The following is a 21,422-nucleotide window of genomic DNA, read 5'->3' on the forward strand; positions in this document are numbered from 1 at the left end:
GACTGCTGATGGGTTTCAGAATTGCGTTATGGTTGACTGCAACCTGCCCCTGTTGCTCTCCACAGTTTTCCTGCATACAGCCAATGACCTCTTCAGTGCTTGTGGACAATACTTTACAAAAAAAGAAGACAACAATTTTGAGTGCCTCAGATTAAGCTGTTTTCTTTGAAGACTCTACAGATAGAGATCAAAATAAAAGTAAAGATTGAGACCACGGATCCAAGATGAAAACAACCTGTAGTTTCAAAACACAGCGAATAACAGCCGCATGCATCTTTAATACTATTCATCTGACTGGGATATATGGAAGTACAACATGGTAAAAGTGACAAAAAAGAAAGTCATAGGAGGACGTAGAGAAAATAGACAAACATAACCGACTTGTTGACAAACAGTAATGTATGGATGATAGGACGGGTCTGGGATTTAGATATATATTATTTGTAGACGAGCAAATGCAGGGAGAGAGGTAAAGTATTAACAATTTTATATACAATAAACTTCTCTTTTTTTTTTTCAATGCAAAATCATCTTTGTCTATTTTTTCCCTGGGTTGATTGTTCCTCTCTGACAAAACAGCTGCCCCCCTCAGTAAAAGTGGTCTAATACCATCACTGGATATGAACACACAAAAGGTTTTAGAACCCAAAAGATAAATGTGTTGTACATACAGGATTTCATCGTTCCAGAGATAGATACTACATCATTATAACAAGCAATTCAAAAAGATTGGGGTGTGTGTATGTGATGCGATAAAACACCTTTTTAAAGCTGCAAAACCTTTCAGTTTAAAAAATCTCTGTGTGTTGTGGCCTATGTTTTTTTAATATAAATAAATGATATGGATGCATTTGGCTCTTTTAAACCATACAATTTAACAGATAAGAGTTAAAGCAGATGGCGTTAGAATAACGGGAATAATAATACCAGCGGCTTACAGTTGTAGAGGACAGGTTGTTAGTTTATATTCAGTTTACTATAAGTTAAAAAGAGTTTTAGAGAGAGCGTTGAATTACTTAAAAAACGCCAGTAGGTGGCAGTAAGGAAGACACAAATGTTGCCGCTGCCGTGAAAAAAACCGCTCAAAATACAGGAAGACGACGAAGAAGAAGGAAGGCGAGCATTTTGATACCAGGCCAAATCCTGCTACAGAGAGGCGCTAACAGAGGAAAAGGTTATATAACATCCAACTTTTTGATAACAACCTTGGTTTCTGTGGTCTTCCCGGAACAAAGCGTCGAAACGATTCTCCTCACTTGTACATTGTCCGTGATTTTTTGGCTTTTGTTACATCATTTCATCCATCTAAAACGGTAACGTCGATGTTTGCTAAGAAGCTAGTTAGCTTAGCGCTTGTTTTCCATACGAAGAAACTTGACCTGCTGCAAACAATTTAATCGAGTAGTTAGACTTAACCTAGCTCGTTTAATGCGAACATTCAATGTTTTATTCGCCTTTAAACATTTCGTAGTATCCCCTGGTGTGGTGATAGACCGATACAAACAGGAGGTCATGTAAACAAGCTAACGTCGAAAAGACGGAGACGGGCTCCATGTTGCTAGTTAGCATTAGCATCGTGTTTTACTGCAGCGCGTGTTTGATCACACAAAATCTATTAAGTTTCTCTACAAATAAAAATACACGTAAGTCTTGGAGCCTTGTTGAGTATATTCCATTAAGATTAACACATTGGTCAGGTCCCCCTTTTTTAAATGTAAGTCTAGTAGGTTGAGTTTGTGATGTATATATTTAGACATCTTGCGGAAGTTTTTTTTGAGGGGGGGGGGCTTTGAACACACTTTAAAGTCAAGCTACGCTTTAGTCTCCATCTGACTAGATTAAGACGTGATTACCTGATTATAGTTAAAATGCACTGTGTAATGTTAACATTCAGGATTATGTTTTAACACGCACTTTATTTTTTGTGTAAAATGTTGGTTAGTTTTTAATCGTCAACGAATCTACTAAAACTATTAAATAGGACAAAGAGTACAAGGGAAGGATCCATCTTGTCTTCCTTCTCTTTTAATGTTATTACGTGTGTGTGAGTGCATTTATTTATTTACAGTTTATTTAATGTGGACATAGCAATTACATTGGACACACTAGATGCATTGACTTGAGTGTTTTAGCACGTGTGAACACTTGTCAACAGGTGGCCTTTAAAAGGATAAAAACAATTAAAATAGTAGGAAAGATTGAAAAAAATCAACAATGAACCAAACCAAAAACATAACCAAGACAGAATAAAACAACAAGCAATTTTCTATGTTAGATACAAACTAATAAGAGGACAGAAACATGATCACCAGTTAAGCAGCTTGTTTTAAACGCATGTAAACATTATTCACTGTGCCTTTGTTTCCTCTGCAGGTTGATCATGGCTGATGATTTTGACGTCGAGGCCATGCTGGAGGCTCCATACAGAAAGGTGGGTTGAAGATTAGAGATGTGAGGCCTCTTTCACTGTTATGATTTACTCTGAGTCCTTTGAGTACATTTGCTTAAAAGTTTTCTTGAATGTTGTGTGGTGTTATTGAGTATTTAAAACGCAATACAGAATTATAAATAAATCCACATCTATCTCTCTTTATAGACTTCCCTAATGATATCTCACCTCTACTCCCATGAATTCATCTTTGATTCCACTGTGAACTGTGAAAAAAAGGAAGGTAGTTATTGTGCACATACTGATGTACTGTGGTTCACCTTAGGACTAAAAGAGATTCAACCTAGAACATCCAATTCGTATACAGATACAAAAAAAAGGTGAATGCCAGTGGTTGATAAGCCCGTCCTTACCTATTCAGCAAAGGAGGCAGTATTCAGATTTACAATTAGCCCGTCAGTCTTCAAAGTGTAGTAACAGTGGAGATTAAAACAGAAAATTCAGGGGAAAATAGGGAAAATAATTTCAGTCTTTAAAATAATTGTATTATGTTGTCAAACCGCCATTCTGAAAGGTCACCTTTGTTTATTATGAATTATTCAAATGTAAATGTGCTGGGAAACATTATTTATCCAGATGAATACTGATTGATATTGAAATGTTTTTGTACCAAACTATAATTTAGATTTTCCAACATTTGGTTTGAATTCCGAAGCTTCACTCTTATTTGCTCATTCTCCATGTCATGATTTGAACACGTTTCTTTTCTGTGTGTAAACATGAATACTGCCTCTTTGCATTAGTCAGATGTAATGTGAATAAGCATCTTGATTTATGCATGCTTCAGAATACCACAGTTATTGATATATTACTTAAATGACTTGTTTTTGTAAAGTAACTTTCAGTAGTCAATACTTCCTTAAGTCAAAAGACTGAAGATGTTACCTGTTATATTAGAAAACTCAAGATAATGGAAGTGCAACACAGTAATAATTAACTGATTCATTAAATTTTTTTATTCATTTATTTTCATGGGCGTCAATATTACTAAGAAGTGTGAATCCCTGTTTGCTTCAGGGCAAGATGTGTGACAGAGGTGGCATCGAGCTCTTACAGTCCAAGAACGAAAATGGGTGAAGATCACTGGACTGACATCAACCACACAGGATCTCTTTTAGTGGCCGCGGGCCGTGCGTGGTCACATGATTAGACACATAGTGGCATGGGTACGGCCTATTAGGAGGGGGAATGGTGGAGATGATCCGACTACTGTGAAAGTCCCCTGCACTCTGCTAATGCTGGATACCCCTTCCTTAACTTTGCTTTTTTTAGCCTTAAGTACTATGCAGTAAAAACCAGGAGGGGGATGGGAAGCTATTGGGGTGGTGGAAGGACACTGTCCAGACATGACAGTAGGAAGTTTAAAGTCTTATTAATTGAATATATTTTGCATTTTCTCTTGTCCCACCCCACCCCCTTTACCTTGACGACTTGAAATGTCTCATCTACGTCCTCATGATGTTCTTCTATGAACCTTGCTTAGGATGAGATCAAGTCCTCTCATGCAAATGGACATGAAGACTCGAGTAAGAAGTGAGTTTTTCAATATTTATATCGGCTTCATATCTTCGAACTACGTTTTATCTATCTTAGTTTTTTGTTTTTTTTTACTTTGCAAAACTAAATGTTTGGATTTGTGTCAGGAAAAGGAGGAGCCGAAGCAAGAGCCGTAGCCCAGGCTCTAGGAAGAGAAGAAGCAAGAGCAGAGACAAGAAGAAGAGCAAGAAGAGGAGCAAGAGCAGAGAAAGAAAACGAAGCCGCAGCAGAGAACGACATCGCAGTGGCTCCCGAAGCAAGGAACGATCCGGACGGTACAGAGCGCGCAAGAGCCCCGTGTAAGTGACCCTTTGAACTTGGTGGCATGGACTTAAACTTTGCAAAACAAATGCATCCCTGCTCTAACATCCATTTCTACTCGGCTCACATTGTCTATGTTGGCAGAATGCGATGGTACTTGTATAACAATTTCATTGTTGGTGGTGTTGTACTGGACTCCGGACATATTTACATAGAGGAGAGCTAGATATGAGAAAGTCCTAAATGTGATGCAGTCTAGTCTGCACAACATTTTATGGTGCTAGCTTAAAGACAGCGTCTCTAAAAGACAGTGAGCCAGTGTGCAGTTGGTGTTCTTAAGAAGAAGCTACGAAGTGAAAGTCATCATTAATGCAGCTATGTATTGTACACTTGTGTTTGTCTGTGTTTAGAGCCTCTGTTGGAGGGAGACCTGGTGATGTAGTGATTTAATGTTTGTTCTTCAGTAGACATCATTCTGCTTTAAGGCGAAGACTTAAAATGTTTTTGTTTACTTTAGCCGGAAACGATCCAAAAGTCGGACCCCACCTTCCAAGAAAGAAAAGAGTCCCATCAGGTGAGCTCAACATTTCTTCTTCTACATGTTCACTTTTTTATCATCCTGTTTTATTTCTGCACCACCAAATATACTCAAACAAGTAGTTGATGTATTTTTTAGAAAGTCAATTCAGGATAAATGTTTAAGATCTCCATTTTTCCTAATGTAGCAATCATGTCACACATTATTTTAAAGCTTCACTTATTGCACCCAGATGCTTCCTAACATGTTTTATTTATTGTATTATTTTTAAAGACAACCCATCGACAATCTAACACCAGAGGAGAGGGATGCCCGCACAGTTTTCTGTATGCAGCTCGCTGCCAGAATCCGGGCTCGAGACCTGGAAGACTTCTTCTCAGCTGTTGGAAAAGTCTGTTGGTTTCTCTGTTATAATCATGTCGAATGTAGCCGGTCTGAGTATGGAAACGATCTCTTAAATCTTGTTTTTCTTTGCAGGTAAGAGATGTCAGGATGATCTCAGACAGAAACTCCAGGAGGTCAAAGGGCATTGCATACATAGAGTTTGTGGAGGCTTCATCTGTACCACTGGCAATTGGATTGACTGGACAGAGGCTTTTAGGAGTGCCCATCATCGTCCAGGCCTCTCAGGTCATGGTAACTTCATCTAAGTATAACTTCTACTGGACTATTTCTACCCGATGTGACCGAACATAAAAACAGACCGCTACCATGCTGTCTGCATGGGACAGAGGACCGGTCAGTGAACCCAAACACTGAGCGGCCAAGTCTTCAGTTCATGAAATCTCAGATGAAATGTTTGGAGTTAGCCAACAGACAGTGCTGGGTATGAAGAGCACTGTGCAAAACGTACACAATAAGCCCCTGGGAGAAAGCAGGTCACATTGGGCTGGGTCACATTCAGTATTTCTAAATTCGTATTCCGAATGAAAATAACTACATTCCTTTGCCAATGTGATTACAGGCAGAGAAAAACAGAGCTGCAGCAGCTGCCAATAATCTACAGAAGGGCAGCTCAGGTCCAATGCGCCTGTACGTGGGCTCGCTGCATTTCAACATCACTGAAGAAATGCTCCGAGGGATCTTTGAACCTTTTGGAAAGGTCAGAAAGAAGTTCCACTATAAATGAAACATTCAATTTGTGTAGAACCATCGCTGACATTTAATTTGTCTTGAAGATTGAGGGAATCCAGCTGATGATGGACAGCGAGACGGGACGGTCTAAAGGATACGGCTTCATATCGGTACTTTAAGTCTCTTATCTTATTGAGTCTACTTTTGTACTAACAGCTTGTTGGATTCTAACCCTGTTGTTTTCTTTGTTTTTTTTTTTTAAGTTTGCAGATGCAGAGTGTGCAAAAAAGGCTTTGGAGCAGCTGAATGGCTTTGAGCTGGCGGGGCGTCCGATGAAAGTGGGGCATGTTACAGAGCGATCCGACTCATCAACAGCGAGCTCTTTCCTGGACAACGACGAGCTGGAGAGGACGGGCATCGACCTCGGCACAACCGGGCGTCTGCAACTAATGGCTCGGCTAGCAGAAGGTTCGTTCAAACTGCACCCGTTTGTACAGTTTTAGTAGTGCACAATGTATGCTGTGTCGCTCTTTAAGTTCACCTGCACTCAAAGGTTTCATTCCACATCCCTTCACAGGAACTGGTCTAAAGATTCCTCCTGCTGCCCAGCAGGCCCTGCAGATGACCGGCTCCATACCCTTTGGAAACATCACTGCTCCACCAGGTACGTTGAGGGAAGGTTCAAAGCGTTTCACAACGGTCGGTGTACTTGGTGGAAACTCAATGACTCATTATTCATCGTCATTATTCTGTTCGTTTCAGCTGTTCCAACTCCAGCTCCAACTCAAGCCTTGAACCTCCCATCACAGCCGCTAGCCACACACTGCCTACAGCTGTCCAACCTGTTCAACCCACAATCGTATGTACCTTCCATTTTGGCAGTTATAATTTACATTGTGGTCATTTTTGGTTTAAAGACACTTTGACTTTAGAATTGACTTCATTTGAAACCATGAGAGCTTATGAAGGTCCTGGAACATTGTCATGTTTTTCAGGGAAAATGATCCCACCTGGGCAATTGAGATCCAGGACGATGTCATTGAAGAGTGCAACAAACACGGAGGAATTGTTCACATTTATGTCGATAAAAACTCTGCTCAAGTAAGTACATTCAGAGAGTCACTTCACTTGGAATGGTGGGGGAGGAGTGAAGACTGTTTGACAGGGCTGGATGGAGTTCAATTGTGTGACATTGTCTGTTCTGTTTTTCCACAAAGGGTAATGTGTACGTGAAGTGTCCCTCAATACCAGCAGCTATGGCAACTGTTAACGCACTTCATGGACGCTGGTTTGCAGGTTTGTTGACTTTGTTTTTAAATCTTTGAAACATCAAATAAACCAGAACTTGTGTAAGATGTTTTTTTTTTTTCTTCCAGGTAAAATGATAACGGCGGCCTATGTTCCTTTACCAACCTACCACAACCTTTTCCCTGATTCAGTAACAGCGAAGCAGCTTCTAATGCCGGCACGTCGATGATCTGATACAAGCTTATGTGTCCATGTATATACATTTGTTTGCATTCATTGAAACAGGCGCATTGAAATTAGTTGGCTGTGTGTAATAAAAGTTGCCTCATGTTTATGTGTTCACCATTGAAAATAGGCATTTTCCTTTGAGCTGCTTTTCAGAATTTTGTGGGTTTGTGTTGTAAAACTACCACTGAGAAGTAATCTGCAGGTATCTATTGGTCTGTACGTTTTTAAATATGACTGTCTTATCTGCTCGTTTCAAATCAACTGTTTTAGATTTAAAATAAATTGCAAAGGAATACAGAAACATGTTGGGTTGATAGGCCTTAAATGCCAAAATTATATCAATGTCATGAAATAATCCTTTGTAACTTTTTACAGCCATAATTTCATTTTTTGTATGAAGGCTTCCAATAAACTTTGGCAGATTTGACATTTCAGTGTGTTTTCTCACACTGAACATTTAGTGAACGCGTGACCTGAGTCTGAAAGTCCGACGGGAACTATACTTCTCTCGCCATCACTCATTTGTTCAGGAAATATCCCTTCAGCATATTAAGTGTAAAAATACAATATAGCATGTTCACTCTTAACACTGCAGTTTCCTCCTGCAAATACAATAACATTTAATTATTAATGACCCTTATCAAGAGGTGAATAATGTAGCTGGTGAGAGCTGTAGTCAGTATCAAAGGATCTGGCTGAGTTGTTTGTCCTGCATAGAAAATGAAATGAGCACAAATGCGACTCTCCAGCCCTACAGGGGGGAGCAGTACTGAGCACATCATAGGTCAAACTACAGGAAGCCAGAGAACATGAGCTGTCCTCTACAAGTACTCTGTGCGTTTTAATTTAAAACGTTTCCAACCTCACGATGATGCTCTTCCGCATTGACTTCATGTGCTTCACAAATGACCCAAGACAGTTTAATGCATATACTGTAAACTTTTATCTTCTAACAAAACATATTAGAACAGAACAGCTTTAACTTTACAAATCTCTCTTCTGTCAATTTAATCCACATAGAAATGATTTTTCTTTTTTTTTTTTTTTTTTTTCTTAAATCCTCCAAAAAAGTTGCTGACATCTGGGGAGAAATTACGGTTAAGACTTTTTAGTGAAAATATTCAAAGCTTTCAAATAAGCAAAAAGCTGTGCAGGATTCTTTATGAACATGTCAAAACAGTGATCATCAAACAAAAACTGAAAGACTAAATATGCCACAATAGAAAATGAACATCAATTAATAAACCTGATATATTTACTCGTTTAGCTTTTACTAGCACCGACCCTGTGGTCAAACTCACAAAATAAGATTGTGTAAACTGCGAGGCTCTACAAATGTAAATGCTTACTTGAAAGAACGTTTACTTCTTAGGAGAGCAATCCTTCACCTGGTGGGCCTGAAGGACGGCGATCGCCTCGTCCACCTGACCAAGGACAGAAGACAGTCTTAGGAAAACGTTGCCATAGCTCTGATCCAAATGTAGACAAATGACAGTGAACAGGTGAAAGTAGCTCTGCTGATTCTAGAAGATGAGAGAAGATAAACGTGAATGCCTTTGCGTGCAGGGACTCGGGTGACTCCAGCATGTGAAGCAGTTCCGAGTTGTCTATCTCCAGCAGCATCCCGGTGATTTTTCCAGCCAGGTTTGGGTGAAGGGCATGGATCATCGGGTACAGTTTCTCTCCTGCAAGACAAAGAGAGAGAGCGAGGGCTGAGCAGCTCAGTAAACAAGTTGCATGAGTCCTCATTGGAGGAAATCGAGAGAGGAGAAACCCAATGGAGCAAGGCCCGCACCGAGAAGCTGTTTCTGATCCATGGGTTGAGCCGAGGCCAGCAGTGAGGCAGTGAGCGGCTCTTGGCTTTGAATGTGAACCTGCTGCTCGATCACGGGAGCAGGAACGACCTGTAGATGACGTGGAGAAGAGTTCAGTCACGTTTCAAGGGCTTCTTTTTCCCTGCAATATTACAAGCCTCAACAATGAGCTACCAATCAATATTTAGTAAAACAAAAGTTCACATACAGGCACATGTAATGAAAGTATAACAGGATACTGCTCAAAGCCTGTTTCCTTTCAGCTCATTAAATGATCACAATGAAAGGCTTGAAAGTTTTTTGTTCCCTTTTATTTTTGACATTTGTTAATTAATTCTTTATAAAATATTTAAGTTAAAAGAAAACAGAAAGTTGGCCTCAGCATATATTTTCATGCTTTTAATAACAACTCAAAAAGGAACTGTGTGGAGTTAGAATGTACACTTGTTTTGTGTGCATGATCCAAATGCATGCTTTAAGAAACACGAGGATGCAAAGGCAGACCATGCACACAAACAAATAATCCCAGGCCACCTTCAAGCATCTCAGCAAAGAGCAAACAGAGACGCACAGTCCTGTAAGAGCGCTGCAGGATAAACTAAATTAATTCATTTGAACAAGGAGGACTCGACTGCCGTACCTGTAGCCTTGCCATGGGCGCAGGTATAGTGACAACCTGTGCAACGTTTCTCACAGCAGACGAGTACTTGTACTGGCTGTTTCTGGTCACACCAGGCATGTCAGTACGCCCTCCCACAGTCTGAGTCCCGATATTATCTGGATAAAGAAACTGCATCCATCAGATACTACCATCCACTGAAAGGTCCCGTTTGAGGGACTGAACTCACCTTGTTGTTGTTGTGCTTGTACTTACTCGTCTTCTGCATGGAGCTTGTGATGCGGGGTGCCTGGGTGGAAGCCTGTCTGACTGTGGCGATTGGCGTGGAGCCACGACGGGGAACAGGGGTACCAGCATACTGGGCTGGGTAGGGTCCTTAAAAAGGAAAGAGACAACATTGACACAGAATGCATATTTACGTACATCCCCCCCCCCCCCCCCCCCCCAAAAAAAAAACAGGCTAGAACAAGTGAGCCGTTCACCCTGCACTCTGGGTGGTTGTCCTGTCCATCGAGGTACTGGTCTCATGTTGCTGACGGCATTGTGGTTGTAGAAGGAGCGAGCAGGAGGCTGGAAGTTAAATATACATTTATGGATTAACATACAGCAGCTTTTAAGGCCTTAGAGGAAGAATGTCTGCGATACCTGTGGTACAGTCATGTAGTATCCACCCTGATGATACGAGTCTATTATGGGACTGGTCATGGTCCTCAAGGAGGCAAGTCTCTGCATGTATTTATTGGTCAGGATGGCTTTACGCTCCTCCCTCCTCTGAGCGAGCGCCACATACAGCGGCTTGGTGGCGACGATCCTCCCATTCATTTCGGTGACTGCTTTGGTCGCCTCCTCGGGCGAGGAGAAGCAGACGAAGCCGAAGCCTTTGCTCTGTGAGCCATCGGTCATGACCTTCAGGGAACAAGGACAGTCGTGGTCATCGTCGGAGGTACTTGACACTTATGTGTACTCGTACATCTAAGATGTTAACACACCTTGGCGCTGGTGATGGTGCCATACGGCGCAAACTCCTTCCTGAGTCTCTCATCATCTATGCCATCATCCAAGTTCTTCACATACAGATTCACCCCCTGGAATCACAGAGAAACTCGTGAGACGCTTCACTTTTCACCTTATTCTGCGTCGGTCACTGAACTTAATTCAGGTGAGGCCTGAAATGAGCTGAATCTTTTTTGTTTGTTTGTTTGTTTAAGAGAAGATGACGATGCAGAAGGTTAGACTGACAAACTGCCATACAAAAATCACAGCACCTGGTAGCGCTGGATGCGGTCCTGTTTGATCTGGTCAAACTTGCGCTTGAGCTCTCCCTGACGCTCCAGTCGCTTCTGAGCCCGACCAGCGAAGATGGTCTTCCCATTGACCTCCTTTCCATTCATTTCCTCAACTGCCTGGAGGAACAAGAGGAGACGTGACACCGTACAGAAAAGAGACGTAAAAGTGTATCAAGTCAAATTTGATATCCTCGCATAAATCTGAACCCCTGTGGCTTCTTTTGAAGTTGCGAGCTCTCTGAAGGCCAGTTCAGCTGCATCAAACTTACAACTACTCAGCATTTTCAAATCGACATGTGCAGGTTAAATATTATCACCTTCACTAGTCAGCGCCAGAATTACTACATACAGTAGTAGAACTTCTCAACATTTTCACATGTTGAAGCCCAATGCAGGTTAAATGTGCTCAAACTGCAATGCACACACCTGCCACTAGATGGCTCTGAAGCCATAGACTGGCAGTAGCTCTGGTAACCTGGCCTGCTCTCGCCACTCTACTATCCAGATACAAACATGCACATGTACCGCACAGGTTAAACCCCCATATCGCCCGGATCAATGTGCAACCACATCCGGCACACGCATGTGGATGGTAACCAACAAGGCAACTCAAATCAATTGTGCTCATTTTTAACTGTTGTCTGACTGTTAATGATGTTAACTTCTGTGGAGCTGCCAGTTCAGCCATTTATCATCTCACCGTCTCTCTCTGAGCCAACCTCAAAAAAACAAAAACTGGGTTTATTTTTATGATGCAGAAAGCTAAGTAATTTCACAAACAGGTAGTTTATTTTCATGTACATGTCGCACTTACATAAGTACCGTCATTCAGCAAAAAAATATTGAGATATAAGTTTTGGTGCATGTTTCCCAGACCTCCTAGGAACCTCTCTGGTCTTAAACCTGCTTCTTTATTCCAAGTTGACTTGTGTGTGACAGTGACTGTTGCCTGACAGTTTCAGGAGCACAGAGCTGCAGGTCTGTCTGTGTGTCGGGAGGTGGGCAGAGTATCCACATGGCTGAAAAGAGAATCTTCAGGAGCCATCATCCAGCATCCAGACGCTACCTTTGAACGCTATTGAGTTCAGTCATGCCGGCTTTGACGTTTGAATGGATTTAAAGGGCACAGAATTTTTTTGCTTTAGGATTCCCAACATATCTGACCCTTGTCTTGTTTAGTTCGCTTAAGGGCTGAACAACAAATAAGAAGCAGGAGAGTCAAACGTTCCAGAGTTATTCCCTAAAATTTTGGAGGAGCTCAAACCAGAGATACAAAGAAAAGAAAAATCCAGTGGGAAGTTTATTCTTTCCCTTGTCTTTAGAAATCCTTTGTGTATCTTGGCTCTAAGTTTGAGACTCCATGGTCCAAGTCTTGATGTAAGTTCAGATCTGTAAATAATAATCTCATGATGCTCTGTGAATACTGAGTTGGAATCATTTGCACTTGGTGAAGTAAAGCTAACATGACAGTAAAAGACAGAAGCAGCTGTTTCAGCTTCACCCTTAATGCCTCTGGTGGCTTTGATCCACGGCACATAATCTACCTTCTGAGCATCCTCGTGGTTAGCGTAGTTAACAAAGCCAAATCCTCGGGAGCGTCCCTTCTCGTCCCTCATCACACGCACACTCAGAGTCCTCCCTGAGAGATACAGTACAAGCAAGCCAGTCACTGTCTGATATGCAAAAAAAAAACAAAAAAAACCCACGTTTCAACAACTTTATTGAGCACTGGGAAGGATCAAATAATGCTCTCTTACCAAATGAAGAAAAGACTTCCTTGAGCTTCTCATCGGAGTAGTCTTCACCAAAGTTTTTGACGTAGACGTTGGTGAACTTCATCGCCTTGGTGCCAAACTCCACCTCTCTTTCCTTGCGGGACTTGAAGTGGCCAACAAAACTACAGAACATCCAAGCCATCAGCAAGGAAACAACGATAAGACAGTAAGTTAAAAAACGCGATGGTCCACCGCGTGAAAATGTGTCTTCTGTCTTAAAAAAAAATAAAAAAAAAATTTAAAAAGGAGGAAGGAGATGAACACAACAGCAACAAAAGGAATATAGAGCTGGGCGATAAGTTGATTCAATCAATTCATTTGACTTCCTGTTTTGTGGATGACTGTCACTATACAGCAATTCTGCATAAAGTGACGCAGATGCTGCAAGACGACCACAACATCCGAGTCACTGAAGAATATTCAATGCCCCTAAAAATTGCTGACTGATGTTATGGTCTTACTACTGTCCAGTCATTATCCCGTTGTTAACTTCCTTTGCCAATTGATTTCCATTCACATCACCGTCATCGTGGTGCCACCATGAGGAGTTATGTGGAGAGGTTAATTGGAAATCTCTTGAGAGTGTTGTCCTTTTCACAGTTTAAATATTTACAAGGTACCAGCGACTTGATAATTCTATGAAACAAGTCAGGACAATGATAGCCCTTATGGAGACATAATGTAAACACTATAAAAAAATACTAAAAGGGGCTAAAAAGCCGGCGTAGACTTCGACCGAAGTCCCCCTGTGCGTATGTACAAGCCTGACCCGCACGAGAGCGGTTCAGGTTTTGTTGCCTTTGTGAAATAGATTCAACACGACCAGAGGACGACACTTAAAAAAAAAAAAAAGTTAAATGAATTTCTATGAACGAATGAGTTTTGTTTTTACTCCTTATGGCCCAGCCCTACAACACAAGTGAAAGACAGTTACATGTTACTTAAGGCAGCACAGATTGATAGATGCAGAACTTTGAACTGAAGAATAGATCCATTTCTCTCTCAAACAACCTCGACTGTATCAACGTGACACAGAACACAACAAACCTAGACACAGGTTCTGCCTACTCACTGACCTAAGCAGGGACAAATGGCATGTTTTCCCCAGGGAACGGGCCTTTGGGTTGACAATGCCAGATTCCAAATGAAAACCTGTCTTTCGACTGAGTGAAGAAAACAACACATGAAACAATCATCTGCACAAAGTGTGTGACTTCTGGAAGAGTCGTCAGTGTTCATTCATGGTTTATATTCTTCACATTCATTCATTCTGCACTACTCTTCTCCTCAACTTGCTGGAATAATTCTACCATTGCAGTGCTTCTAAGTGTTTACTTTACTCACACTTTCCTATCATTCAGCAGCATCCCATTCATTGTGTCAATGGCCCGGTTCGCAGCCTCGTGAGTCTCAAAGTGAACAAAGCCATAACCTTTGGATCCTTTTTCATCACAAACCACCTAGAACAGAAAAGAACACACAAAGAACGTTTGTATTGTGTTGTAGATGTGGATCCTTGTGTTGGTGTGGGCGATGAAAGCATAACTTAAGTTAGCCACGACTGTGTCAGTACGAGATGATCATTATGTTATTGTTCCACAGACATGAACGTTCAGACTCAATATTCTCATGTTTGTTTTACAAATGTTAAACAGTTCTTTGCACATATTCTCAGTTTTTTTTCTAAGGGATTTTATAAGAATTTGCCACAACAAGATATGTTCAAATATTAAAAACAGTGCATTTCATTAAAACCATATGCAGCACAGCATTTGACTTCTTTTCAAATGTTACCATCCCATTGCATTTTCAAACCAGATTAATTTTCGATGCAAAGGCAGGGTAGGTAATTCCCTCCAGATACACTTAAGATTTTTGTTGAAACTGTCTTTATGTCCTGACAATAAATATTTGTGCTCTGAAAAAGAAAAAGAAACTGTCATCTGTAGCAGCTGTAAGCTCGTAAAAGCTTCAACAATTTTCTGAAATAGTTAGACGTTTTATAAACCAATCAAGCCTCCCCGTCTCTCTGCTCGCTCTCTACCTCATGCGCCCACACAAAGAATGAGCTGAAATCTGCTTCTGGACCAATGGCATTAGTGCATGTAAGTAAGGGGCGTGGCTTTTGAGGGAGCACAGAGGGGAGGAGGTGGGTGAAGACGGAGCATGGAGAGGATGCTACTTTCAAAATCATGCTAGTTTTTGAAAATTATCCACCCTGCGTTTAACCCTAAAACTGTTAAAATAGATCAAATATAAATATAGCTGTTTAAGAGTAGGTGTTTGAACAGATGACAAGGCCCTTACCTTGCAGGACAGAATATTTCCAAACGCTGAAAAGGTGTCGTACAGCGCCTTGTTGTCAATGGACTCGTCCATGTTCTTGATGAAGATGTTTCCCACGCCAGACTTCCTAAGTCCCGGGTCACGCTGAGACCACATTATCCGGATAGGCCGGCCCTTGATAACATCGTAGTTCATTGTATCCAGGGCACACTCAGCTAGGAAAGACATGTATTGAACATAATACATTATGTATAATATACTGTACATCCCTGTCAAACCATTACCAGACATTGTATCAGCTCTATGAGGGATTCAGATCAAGAATTAAAACATGTTTTTGGTCTATTGATGGGGGTTTTTCTATCCAGCCAATATGTAAATCTGCTCCTTCTGTAAAACATCTTAAAAAGATCTGTTAAGAGTTGGCATGAATTTAATACTGATTTATTGTCAGTGTTTTAAATCAGTTAAATTCATTTACACAATCATCTCTGATATATTTTAATAATGATTAAGAGTTTAGTCTTCTACGTCACATTAGAAGTTTCTGTATAAGTGACTGATGTTACACAGTGACTATTCCAGTGTTTTACTGCATAACTTATAGCACCTGCAAAGCAATACAAGCCTGCAGAGTATGCAATGGACTTCTGCACAATAGTTATTGTACCATCTGCTGGTTGTTGGAAGTTAATGTAAGCATATCCCAGGGATCTGCGGGTGATGATGTCACGGCACACACGGATTGACATGATAGGTCCAGCGGGAGAGAATTTCTGGTACAGCATGGCCTCTGTTACATCCGAGTGCAGATCCCCGACATACAAAGAGGCCAGGGGATAGGTCTGTCCACTGCTGTTCATCTTGGGTAAATAGCTAGTTTAAGAGAGAAGAATAGTTTGTTTTAGTAGTACTTTAATCCTAAAACTTGTTTAAGCTATGTTTGTTCATGCTATTAGAGATTATAAAGTGACATTAGCTGAAGGCCTCATCTACATAAGGAAACATGTGACCCGTTTATGATTACCTCTCCAACAAGCCTCTGTAACGGCCTAAAAGGGTTCTATTTATTTATTGAGTGCCATTGTTGGTCAGGATTTCTTTTTGACACGAGTGTAAAGAAAGAGTACAAGTGTGGCTGGCAAAAAATAATAATGAAGAGAAAGTCAGGAGGTATCAAACATGGCTAAAGAGATTCATAGGTTCAAAATAAATCACAATAAACTAATGTTTGTTACCTTAAAGTTAGTTTTCAATTAAGCTAGGTCCACAGTGAAATTAATTCAACATGTAAAGCTTTAAGTTATGGTTTAAAAAAAACAATTCAGTCATTTTTACCACAAACATTAGCTGGGAAAAGTTAGCTTCACATGTCCACGCACTTGATAAGACATTTCGCATGACAGTACAATTATTGACAAACATGGGAATTTCCAAAAAAATAAATGCTCTACTTACAGCTTTTTAGCTTAATTTGGCAATGACTTGAAATTCTGATGGGTAATTTTCAGTGTAGCAGGTCGTTTAATTTCACATGGGCGGGAAGTTGTTTTCGTTTAATTAAGACCATGGAACACCTGTATCTGTTCTCCGCGTGACCTCATCACACCGAGGCCGCCGAAGTGCGACTATTGTAACACGCCGCGATGAAAGCTAGTTCTCGCGGATTGAGGATTTATAAACTTAATCTCGAATTTCACGTCAATTCACATCTCGTCTACATATCAAGCAGTGCAATCTTCATGTATTAAACTACTTTCCTATCATTGAAACAAACAAACATTTGAAGTGAAGAAAATTAAGACGTCTTTTGCCTTTTATCTTAAACGAAACTTTATTTCACTGAATGGTCTTTGACACTTTCCTATTTCTTACATGTATAGTGAAACTAGAATGGTTTTAAGATACATAAACACAAAGCTAGAATTACACCAACCATTGTTTTATCTCCATTTTTCAGTCATTGCTTTTTAAGAGCTATTCTAAAATTTTCACAACCACGTGTGTGCACTGGGTAATAGACTGTTACAGAAGCAAATTTTAGCCATAAGACTTGTCAGTAAAAACAAAGCAAGTAAATACCTGATATACAGACAGGCTTCGTTCCACATTCACTAACTGCATTTTCATCAAGCATAATAAACTGACATGATTTTTTTTTTTTTTTAAACAGAAATTATTTCAATTCATTGGAGCATTGTCAGAGTAAACAGACTGTCAGCTATAATGTGGAATGGTGTCTTCATCTACAATATGTGGAATGTAGTGGTGATACATGGTATTGTGACACTGAGCTTCTTTTCCAAATCTCCAAAATTGCACCTTCAGAACATACTTGATTATTGAGGTGACTCTTCTTCACACCAGCTACGTTTAACAGCACAAATGCACCTGGGTAAAAATTGAGATTTTGCAAATTTGAAGTTTGTCTGGTCTAACTCGTTCTCTTCTAAATGTTTAAACAACAAGCAGATCTGGCCGCTTCAAGAAAACAAGAGGCTTCAAGACAAAGCCAGGCACAGATTTTTTTTTCTCTTTTTTTTTTTTTTTGGAGAAAACAACCGCTTTAGAGGAATATTTTGCAAGCAGGGTTGATACAGTGTGGTAAGACATTTTCAATTAACACCAATAAAAGGTTATTTTAGGTTTTACATACAGATGATAGTCAATCTTGCAAAAAATACATGGAACCACATTTACGCACATACATTTTCCATTGTACTGAGATCAAGCAGCACCTGAACAGTGAGTAAAACTACAATGACAATCCATACTTAGTTCAAATGAAAAGAAAGCACTGCCTATCAAGAGCCTAACAATGTGGAATGTCTGATGCCTGGACAAGTCTAATATGACAATTTGAGGGGTCCCTTAAAAGTTCAAAATTGTGAAGTTTGTGAACATGATCAAGGAGTATTACACCAAGATGTCAGTGTCACAATACAGCCTGCCTCCTTTCTGTATGAACACAGCAGAATTGCAGTTAGTGGAATACAGGATGTATGAAATTCTAACAAAAAAAAATTTTTTTAGGGGTTGTGAAGAAAATGGAACGCCTACCATCACAGTGTTTGGTGGAAATCAACTGTCAGTATATTTACCATACAATAAAACCTGTAAATATAAGGAATCACAAATAAGTAACAAAAAAGAAAAGAAAAAGGGATGAAAAATGCACAACTAGCTGGGACTAAGGGATTTGGAAGGACGATTAGAATTCACAAAAGCCCCCCCAGATCATACATACAATCTTTCACTCTTGCATACTCACTACAAACAGGCGTACACACATGCGCACAAAACAGACAGACGCACGCACACACAAAAAAAACAGCAACATGGACTCACTAATTAATACAACATGTTTCAACAAAGTGACTGAATCTGCTAACTGAAAAATCACCCTGTCACCTCACAGTGGACTGAGAGGGGTAAACTAGTTGGTCAGGAGCAATTCAGGCTGCTTGTCATACAGAAGTGGGAGGAGCTGATGGAGTGGAGGGGGATGTATATAAGCTGTCTGTGTTTAAGATAAGAGTGTAGGTGGATTAACAGTGCAATTCCATTAGTTTTCCCCATCTCCAGTCTCTGCCTCATCTGCCTGGTTTTCTGATGTCCACAGCTGGGAAGAGAGAGAGAGAGAGAGAAATCAGTATGATTTCATGTGACTGAATACATGACAAAAATCATTGGGGACAATCATCATGGGTCTAGAGACTCACAGTCAGGTTGTCCCTTAGTAGTTGCATGATCAGGGTACTGTCTTTGTAAGAATCCTCGTTCAAAGTGTCAAGTTCGGCGATGGCTTCATCAAATGCCTGAAATACAAATGTTTAACTTATTTACATATCAAAATATGACAAAAGTAAACAAATGTGATAATGTGTATACAAAAATGTGGATAATTGTTACGTTTATAAATCCTAAAAAGGATTGAAATAAGGGAGTCAGTCCATACCGTCTTTGCCAGGGTGCATGCCCTGTCTGGGTTGTTGAGAATTTCATAGTAGAAGACTGAGAAGTTGAGGGCAAGGCCAAGCCGGATAGGGTGTGTTGGCTGCATCTCCCCCTTGCTAATGTCAAAAGCTTGCTGGTACGCCTGCTGGGAGTTGTCCACTGTGTCTTTGGTTTAAAAAAAAAAAAAAGAAAAAAGAAAAGAAATACAAAGCCGACATGTTATTGATCACATTTGTCACTTCACTATAATGATTAATGCTTTCAGCAAAATGAGAGTATCAAAACAAGCAACGATGAGAACAAGACTGAATTGTTATCGCATGACTGAAAAGGGAAATATGTTTGGAGTGTTGCCTATTAGATATTGAGCAGTAGACAAAACATGGCTCAGGTTTTGTGAGAAAATAAATAAATTAAATTTTTTTTTTTGCTTAAAAATAGCAGCCTGTTAGTAGAAACTATAAAATACACCCCCCCCCCCACACACACACACACACACACAAACACCCAAAAGTTGAGAAAAATCCTGTTCAGAGCTTTTAAATGTCTTTACTTACCCTTCTTATCATCCCCAGATGCAACCTCAGACAGGTATCTATAATAGTCGCCTTTCATTTTCAGATAGAAAACCTTGCTTTCAGCAGCAGTTGCATTGGTAATGAGAAAGTTGTCCAGCAGCCCCTGCAAACAAAAACACAAGTGTTAAATCACTTTCTTAAGCCTGATAATCCAACAAGTGTTTGAAATGGGACTGTTTTAAAAAAACATCAAAAGAAATTCAAAGTCCTTACAAGCACATCCTTGCAGATATCCTGCAGCTCTTTTTCAATCTTCTCCCGGTATTCACGTGCCATCTGCTGTTTTTTGTCATTGCCCTCAGTCTTCTGCTCAATGCTGGAGATGACGCGCCAGGATGAGCGGCGTGCTCCTACAACATTCTTGTAGGCAACAGACAGAAGGTTGCGTTCTTCATTTGACAGCTCCGATCCTTGCTCTGTCACCGCTTTCATGGCTGTGGCCATGTCATCGTAGCGCTCAGCCTGCTCAGCGAGCTTGGCCTTCTGTACCAGATCGTTCTTATCCATTTTCTAGTCTGAGGGGAAGAAAACACAAATATAGAAGAAATTATGATTGTTGATCAAAAACAAGGGACAATGATGCACAACTTGTCATATCACCTGACAAAACTGTTACATTTGAAGTCCTTTAATTTCAATACCACAAATATTTCAAAGTAGGGAAACCCTTGGATTCAATACAAAGCGAGGAAATGAAGTGCCAAGTGGGCCCCTTTGCAAGTGGGTCAACCATACACATCATTGGCTAAGGTTAGCCGCTAGCTCACCGATACGGCTAACCAATCGTCCTTAAATGATTAATGTCCGAGTATTATAAAATCCACGCTATCAACGTAATTAATAATTATCATGATGTAAAACTGAATATGCACACTAAGTCCACGTGTAAATTTATCGCACACAAAATGCATCAGTATTATCGGGTCAGGCTCTAATGTCGCTACAGACGCTAGCGGGAGGCGTTCATTCAGCTAACTGATATTTAAGTTAGCTTTAGTATATGCGGGCTTTTACATCCAATAGCATAAATAATTAGATTGACTTCGATTATGCGTGGCCACTCACATCTTTTTTAGGCATTTGATGTTACTAAGCTATCGTATTTGTACAGTACAAAGCGAATGGATCGGCTAGCAATGAGCTAGCTATCGTCGTCCACTTTACCGTCACTGCTACCTAACGGGAAGCTAGCAAAGGCCAGCGAAAAGCAACGATTGAGTTTCGTTTAAAATACACAATTAAAGTGTTGGCGAACACCGTTTGGCTTTATTAAGACATCAACTAATTTAAATATCACACTCAGTGTTGGATAATTATACATTTGGTTGTTTTTTAACAGCTGGGCCCCGGCCCGCCCAGGCTGCCGAGCCCGTCAGAACAAAGTGTTATGGACCGTCGGGTTAGCTCGCTGCTAATGCTAGTCAGCAAGCTAACAGTATAGCCTTTCACAGATTCCGCTATCCTGGAAGGTTAGCATCACGGCTACTCGACAGCGTACAACCGGACACGATGAAAACAGCCATTCAAATAATATATGTATGACATTATAGTGCACTCTTCGTCCCCGTGAGGCCATAATACTCACAATAGTGGCGGCTTTTAATCCTCCTTTTTTCTCTCTCTCTGTGGACGATTCAGCCTCCGTCCTCCGTCTCTCTCAGCGTATCGTTCAGGGCAGTACCACTTCCGCTACACTGGCGCTTCTCTTTCCCCTTTCTTTTTTTTCCCAACACACACACATCTGCCTTACGTAATGCCACCACTGCTCAATGC

At 40.5% G+C, this 21,422-nt stretch overlaps 3 protein-coding genes across 6 annotated transcripts; 1 reads left to right on the forward strand and 2 right to left on the reverse strand.

The window, feature by feature from the left end:
- The first annotated feature begins 999 nt into the window (after nucleotides 1-999).
- Nucleotides 1,000-7,761, forward strand: rbm39b (RNA binding motif protein 39b). Of its 2 annotated transcripts, none has more exons than XM_079360623.1 (15): nucleotides 1,000-1,174; nucleotides 2,374-2,431; nucleotides 3,933-3,982; nucleotides 4,093-4,284; nucleotides 4,764-4,820; nucleotides 5,058-5,175; nucleotides 5,262-5,414; nucleotides 5,749-5,886; nucleotides 5,963-6,028; nucleotides 6,122-6,326; nucleotides 6,436-6,522; nucleotides 6,621-6,717; nucleotides 6,854-6,959; nucleotides 7,076-7,154; nucleotides 7,235-7,761. In XM_079360623.1, the coding sequence occupies exons 2-15, from the start codon at nucleotides 2,381-2,383 to the stop codon at nucleotides 7,333-7,335; spliced, it is 1,500 nt and encodes a 499-aa protein (XP_079216749.1). In that variant the 5' UTR covers nucleotides 1,000-1,174; nucleotides 2,374-2,380; the 3' UTR covers nucleotides 7,336-7,761. The 2 variants fall into 2 exon arrangements, with proteins under 2 accessions (XP_079216749.1, XP_079216750.1); XM_079360624.1 differs by having other exon boundaries at nucleotides 1,002-1,174; nucleotides 5,262-5,420.
- Nucleotides 7,762-8,253: 492 nt separating this feature from the next.
- On the reverse strand, nucleotides 8,254-16,739 carry pabpc1l (poly(A) binding protein, cytoplasmic 1-like). Of its 3 annotated transcripts, XM_079358576.1 has the most exons (17): nucleotides 16,573-16,739; nucleotides 15,785-15,990; nucleotides 15,136-15,329; nucleotides 14,173-14,288; nucleotides 13,905-13,991; nucleotides 12,811-12,950; nucleotides 12,598-12,692; nucleotides 11,033-11,170; nucleotides 10,757-10,852; nucleotides 10,413-10,673; nucleotides 10,250-10,337; nucleotides 10,023-10,142; nucleotides 9,789-9,925; nucleotides 9,130-9,238; nucleotides 8,889-9,019; nucleotides 8,684-8,758; nucleotides 8,254-8,415 (listed from the first exon to the last, which is right to left on the reverse strand). In XM_079358576.1, exons 2-16 carry the CDS (start codon nucleotides 15,975-15,977, stop codon nucleotides 8,696-8,698), a joined length of 1,968 nt encoding a protein of 655 aa, XP_079214702.1. In that variant the 5' UTR covers nucleotides 15,978-15,990; nucleotides 16,573-16,739; the 3' UTR covers nucleotides 8,254-8,415; nucleotides 8,684-8,695. The 3 variants fall into 3 exon arrangements, with proteins under 3 accessions (XP_079214702.1, XP_079214704.1, XP_079214703.1); XM_079358578.1 differs by lacking the exon at nucleotides 15,785-15,990; XM_079358577.1 differs by lacking the exon at nucleotides 13,905-13,991.
- Nucleotides 16,740-16,922: 183 nt separating this feature from the next.
- Nucleotides 16,923-21,334, reverse strand: LOC306833359 (14-3-3 protein beta/alpha-1). Its single transcript, XM_079358582.1, has 6 exons — nucleotides 21,231-21,334; nucleotides 19,863-20,159; nucleotides 19,629-19,752; nucleotides 19,073-19,236; nucleotides 18,837-18,932; nucleotides 16,923-18,736 (listed from the first exon to the last, which is right to left on the reverse strand). The coding sequence occupies exons 2-6, from the start codon at nucleotides 20,154-20,156 to the stop codon at nucleotides 18,680-18,682; spliced, it is 735 nt and encodes a 244-aa protein (XP_079214708.1). The 5' UTR covers nucleotides 20,157-20,159; nucleotides 21,231-21,334; the 3' UTR covers nucleotides 16,923-18,679.
- Nucleotides 21,335-21,422: the final 88 nt, after the last annotated feature.

This window comes from Symphodus melops (genome assembly GCF_947650265.1).
Source record: "Symphodus melops genome assembly, chromosome: 13".
Taxonomy (NCBI): domain Eukaryota; kingdom Metazoa; phylum Chordata; class Actinopteri; order Labriformes; family Labridae; genus Symphodus; species Symphodus melops.

What these genes read in the sequence shown, in the direction of transcription:
- pabpc1l (XM_079358576.1), bottom strand. Translation starts at nt 15,977, where the DNA reads ATGAACAGCAGTGGACAGACCTATCCCCTGGCCTCTTTGTATGTCGGG. An exon ending in GAAATATTCTGTCCTGCAAG is followed by an intron (nt 14,289 to 15,135) that starts GTAAGGGCCTTG and finishes TTTCTGTTCTAG; the next exon opens with GTGGTTTGTGATGAAAAAGG. An exon ending in CCGAGTCCCTGCACGCAAAG is followed by an intron (nt 8,759 to 8,888) that starts GCATTCACGTTT and finishes GTCCTTGGTCAG; the next exon opens with GTGGACGAGGCGATCGCCGT.
- rbm39b (XM_079360624.1), top strand. Translation starts at nt 2,381, where the DNA reads ATGGCTGATGATTTTGACGTCGAGGCCATGCTGGAGGCTCCATACAGA. An exon ending in TCCAGGCCTCTCAGGTCATG is followed by an intron (nt 5,421 to 5,748) that starts GTAACTTCATCT and finishes ATGTGATTACAG; the next exon opens with GCAGAGAAAAACAGAGCTGC. An exon ending in AAGGATACGGCTTCATATCG is followed by an intron (nt 6,029 to 6,121) that starts GTACTTTAAGTC and finishes TTTTTTTTTAAG; the next exon opens with TTTGCAGATGCAGAGTGTGC.
- LOC306833359 (XM_079358582.1), bottom strand. Translation starts at nt 20,156, where the DNA reads ATGGATAAGAACGATCTGGTACAGAAGGCCAAGCTCGCTGAGCAGGCT. An exon ending in ATATCTGCAAGGATGTGCTT is followed by an intron (nt 19,753 to 19,862) that starts GTAAGGACTTTG and finishes TTTTGTTTGCAG; the next exon opens with GGGCTGCTGGACAACTTTCT. An exon ending in TACTAAGGGACAACCTGACT is followed by an intron (nt 18,737 to 18,836) that starts GTGAGTCTCTAG and finishes CTCTCTTCCCAG; the next exon opens with CTGTGGACATCAGAAAACCA.